This window comes from Daktulosphaira vitifoliae, unplaced genomic scaffold (genome assembly GCF_025091365.1).
Source record: "Daktulosphaira vitifoliae isolate Bord-2020 unplaced genomic scaffold, ASM2509136v1 Scaffold_3, whole genome shotgun sequence".
NCBI lineage: Eukaryota > Metazoa > Arthropoda > Insecta > Hemiptera > Phylloxeridae > Daktulosphaira > Daktulosphaira vitifoliae.
In genome coordinates this window covers 647,881-651,564 of record NW_026099574.1, presented here as the reverse complement: position 1 = coordinate 651,564, position 3,684 = coordinate 647,881, and the positions used below count along the sequence as shown (strand labels likewise).

At 41.9% G+C, this 3,684-nt stretch overlaps 1 protein-coding gene across 1 annotated transcript; it reads right to left on the bottom strand.

Annotated features, from left to right (window-relative positions):
- Positions 1 to 491: 491 nt before the first annotated feature.
- On the bottom strand, positions 492 to 1,250 carry LOC126900914 (uncharacterized). Its single transcript, XM_050676949.1, has one exon. It carries the CDS (start codon positions 1,248 to 1,250, stop codon positions 492 to 494), a length of 759 nt encoding a protein of 252 aa, XP_050532906.1.
- Positions 1,251 to 3,684: the final 2,434 nt, after the last annotated feature.

The following is a 3,684-nucleotide window of genomic DNA, read 5'->3' as shown; positions in this document are numbered from 1 at the left end:
GTAACATCTGCCTTCACTCCCCCCTCCGTCATTGTGGCACTTCTATCTTTTAGGTAACTCATGGCTAGCTTTCTTGTTCTAAGACTTGCCCCTAGTTCCCTCATTCTGCTGATTAATGGATACCAATGTACATTATCGAACGCCCCCTTAATATCTAGGAAAAGGCCTATTACATATTTATCCCTCGCCCTATCTACTCATTTTATGATGGTATCTATGGCAGTACTTGTAGATCTGCCGCACGTAAACCCGTGTTGGTTTATATTCAATCTAGGTTCAATTTCTCTTCTCAATTTAGTAACCATAACAAACTCCACCACTTTCGATATAACTGGGAACTAACTGATTGGCCTGAAGGATTTCGTAAGTGTTGTGTCTGCGCTGTTTGATTTCTTGAGTGCAATAATTCTGGCCTGTTTCCAGGCGATCGGAAAGTACCCTTTGCTCATCACTTCTTGGGTAATGATCCTAAGCCAATCCTTCACACTTGCCTAAGCTTGTCTTAGTACACCTGCATTAATTGCATCCTCTCCTGGTGCTTTTCTTGTACCTATTCGCCATAATGCTTGTTTAATTATGCCCTCATCAATTTCTTCTTCCACAGACGTATCTTCTTCTTCGTCCAGGGTTATGGGCAAACCTGCATCCTCCGTCGGTATCATGCTCTCCAGCATGTATGTCACTGTATCCTTCGCATCCTTGGTGTATGTTCCATCAGCCTTCAACTTTGTCGTTATCACATTAGTTTGTTTCCCCCCAGTTTTCAACCATTTGTAGCACTTACCCCATTCATCATAATTTATGGATGTAGCAAATACTCTCCATGAAACTCTCTTCTTTTCCCTTAAGGCCTTGGTGTACTCATTCCTTATTCTTTTATATCTTTCTTTGAAAATATTTTCATTGTCAACTTTGTTTCGCTCGTATAGCTTATTTGCCGACCTTACTCTCCTTTTTATTTCTTGTAGCTTATCATCCCACCAGGGCGGCTTCGGTCTATTAATTTCTCGTCCCCATGGAATAGCTAACTTGGCTGCATTTCCTATTACCTTCTGCATGATATGTACTTTCTTGTCTATATTACCTGCCAAAAACTCGTTCTCATACCATGCTACTTCCTGTTCAAGTGTGGCATTAAACCTGTTCCAGTCTGCTTTCTTGATATTGTATCTTTTAGCTGGTTTTGAATATTTTGCCAGATGTCCTGCATTTAATTTATATTCAATTAGTCTATGATCGCTGCTAACCATTCCTACCTTAACCTTTCAGTCACTAATTTTGCTTGTTGAGAGTGCGTTTATCAACGTCACGTCGATATTCGTCTCCCCCCCTATCGCCCGCAAAGGTTCGGGGTTGACCTGGAATATTACATACACTAAGTTCGCGATTGTCCAGCCATTCCTCTACCATTGTACCGTTCTGGTTGGTTCTATCACTGTACCATCGAGTCGAAGCAGCATTTACATCCGCTCCAATTAGAGTGGGTCCTTCTAGGTTGTTTAGTACCTCATCCATACTTCTCAAATGAACCTCTGTTGGTGTACTATACTTGAAGTATGCTGATATTATGTTTAACGATGGTAGTCCAGATCTTGTAATTGTCGCTACTGCTATATCCGTCGTCGTTAAGTTCTGTCTCGCCAGTACAACTAATTTGGGATCCAGAACTAGAATGGCTGCACCGATTCTCGTCCTGTTTTCTAAAGTTGTAGGCTCACATTTACCTTTAATTACTCTATATGGTGGTACCTCCAATGATGCAATTTTACCCTTCCTAGTATATGGTTCTTGTAACAAGGCTACATCAGCTCCCACGCTGTGGCAATACTGCGCAATTTCTTCGTTTGCCATGGCCCCCCTTCCTAAATTAATTTGTACACATTTTATTGGTGTTTTTGCATGGTCTACCTCATCCGAGGAAGGTAGATCCGGCTATGGCCCTGAATTGTTTCCATAGTCCGTCCTTCTTAGCGCCTCTCTAATTTTCCGTTCTTTCACCATACATTCCCCCGAAGTAGCTGAGTGTTGTTGTGCACAATTTGAGCATTTCAGTTTTTCCGGCGTTGGGCATTCTCTTGAGTCATGAGGTTCTGCACAATATTTACATGTAAACCCACTTTTCCTACACTTCGACATAATGTGTCCAAACTGCATACATTTATAGCATTGAGTTATGTCGTTGAACTCCTGCACTTTACATCTACTCCACTTAATATATAGAAATAGTATAGTATATAGAAAACTCGGAGCCACCTCGATTACCCAATTAACAGAGTCCATTTCCCTTGGACCTTTCCTAAATAGCGGTTTCATATTCATGTCCGCATTCATTAAATCCACCCCAATTTCCCTGTTTGAAAAGGCTATGGCTCTCGAAATCTGGTCCCCTGATATCTCTCTGTCTACGCCTTTAACCATGATTTTGGGCCAGGCCACTTCCTTTTCTCTTATTCTACAGTCCGCACTCGCCATATCCTTCAGTGCTCTAAGAGTCTCCTCATCCTTTGGTCTGATGACCATCTTATTCGATTTCTTTGATAAGGTCAGCTTTGGGACAGTTACCTTCTTTGTGATTTCCGTCCATAGTTCTTCCTTCTCTTTCCCTGTAATCTCACCAACCATATTGAACTCAAATGGAGTTTCTGGTTTTTGACTCCTACACTCCCTTCTTATTCTATTTCTTCTTGACGATGTCGATCTAGAGCGACTATTCTCGTTTGTAACTATCTTCTTCGTTTCGACAGGTTGGTTATTTGTGGCTTGTGCATATGTTGGTATCCCATTTGGTGGAGGCATTCTCTCCGCTTCTCTCTACATTTGTCCGTTTAGAGGGTTGATACCCCCAACTTATAATCCCCTTTGGCTTTTAGCAGCTCATTCTCTATCTTTACTGCACACAGCTTATCAATAAGTTTATCATTATTATCCCTACACTCTTCTAGTTTAGCACTTGCGATATTACACTGGGTATCCATGAGCGATATGGCCTTTTCAAGCTCCATGATCTTTTGGGATAACAACTTCTTCATTTCTACCGTAAATGTTTTCCCTATTAGGTCATTCATGGCCGTAGTAACCAACCAGCCTGTGATATTCCTTACTGTGGAAATTCCATTCCAAAGCGAGTCCGATCGGTTGTTTCCCGACACTTTCCTCTTCTTTGTAATTGCCTCTGTAAACGGGCTAGTAGCTTCCGTAAGACTCCTACTTTCCTGTTCCATCTGTTCATTCGTGGAGATCTCAGATGTCATTGACATTATCACTCAGCAGATATGCGCATGCGCGAGAGGAAAAAAAAAACAAAACCGCACACGCGCACTACACTTTAAATCACTCCGCATGCGCAGGATCGAACTTAACAATAAACGATTCTGTTGTGCGCATGCGCAAACAGAAATCGACTTTCCCGCCAAAATATTATTTCAAATATTGCGATTTTTGGTATAACCGCACCGCTAATCCTAATCTAGTGTAGATCGGTACATGAATAGCGGAGATCCCTTAAAAAGGATTTTAGACCCCGTGTGTGGTGGCGTTCTTGTCCGCTGTAGCGATATCCTTTAGTGGCTTTAATGTCTCGTCGTCCTTTGCCGTTATTATTATCCTATCCTGTTTCTTAAGTAGCGTCATCTTCGGTACCATCACCTTTTTCGTGACTTCCGTCCACAGTTCCTCCTTAGCATT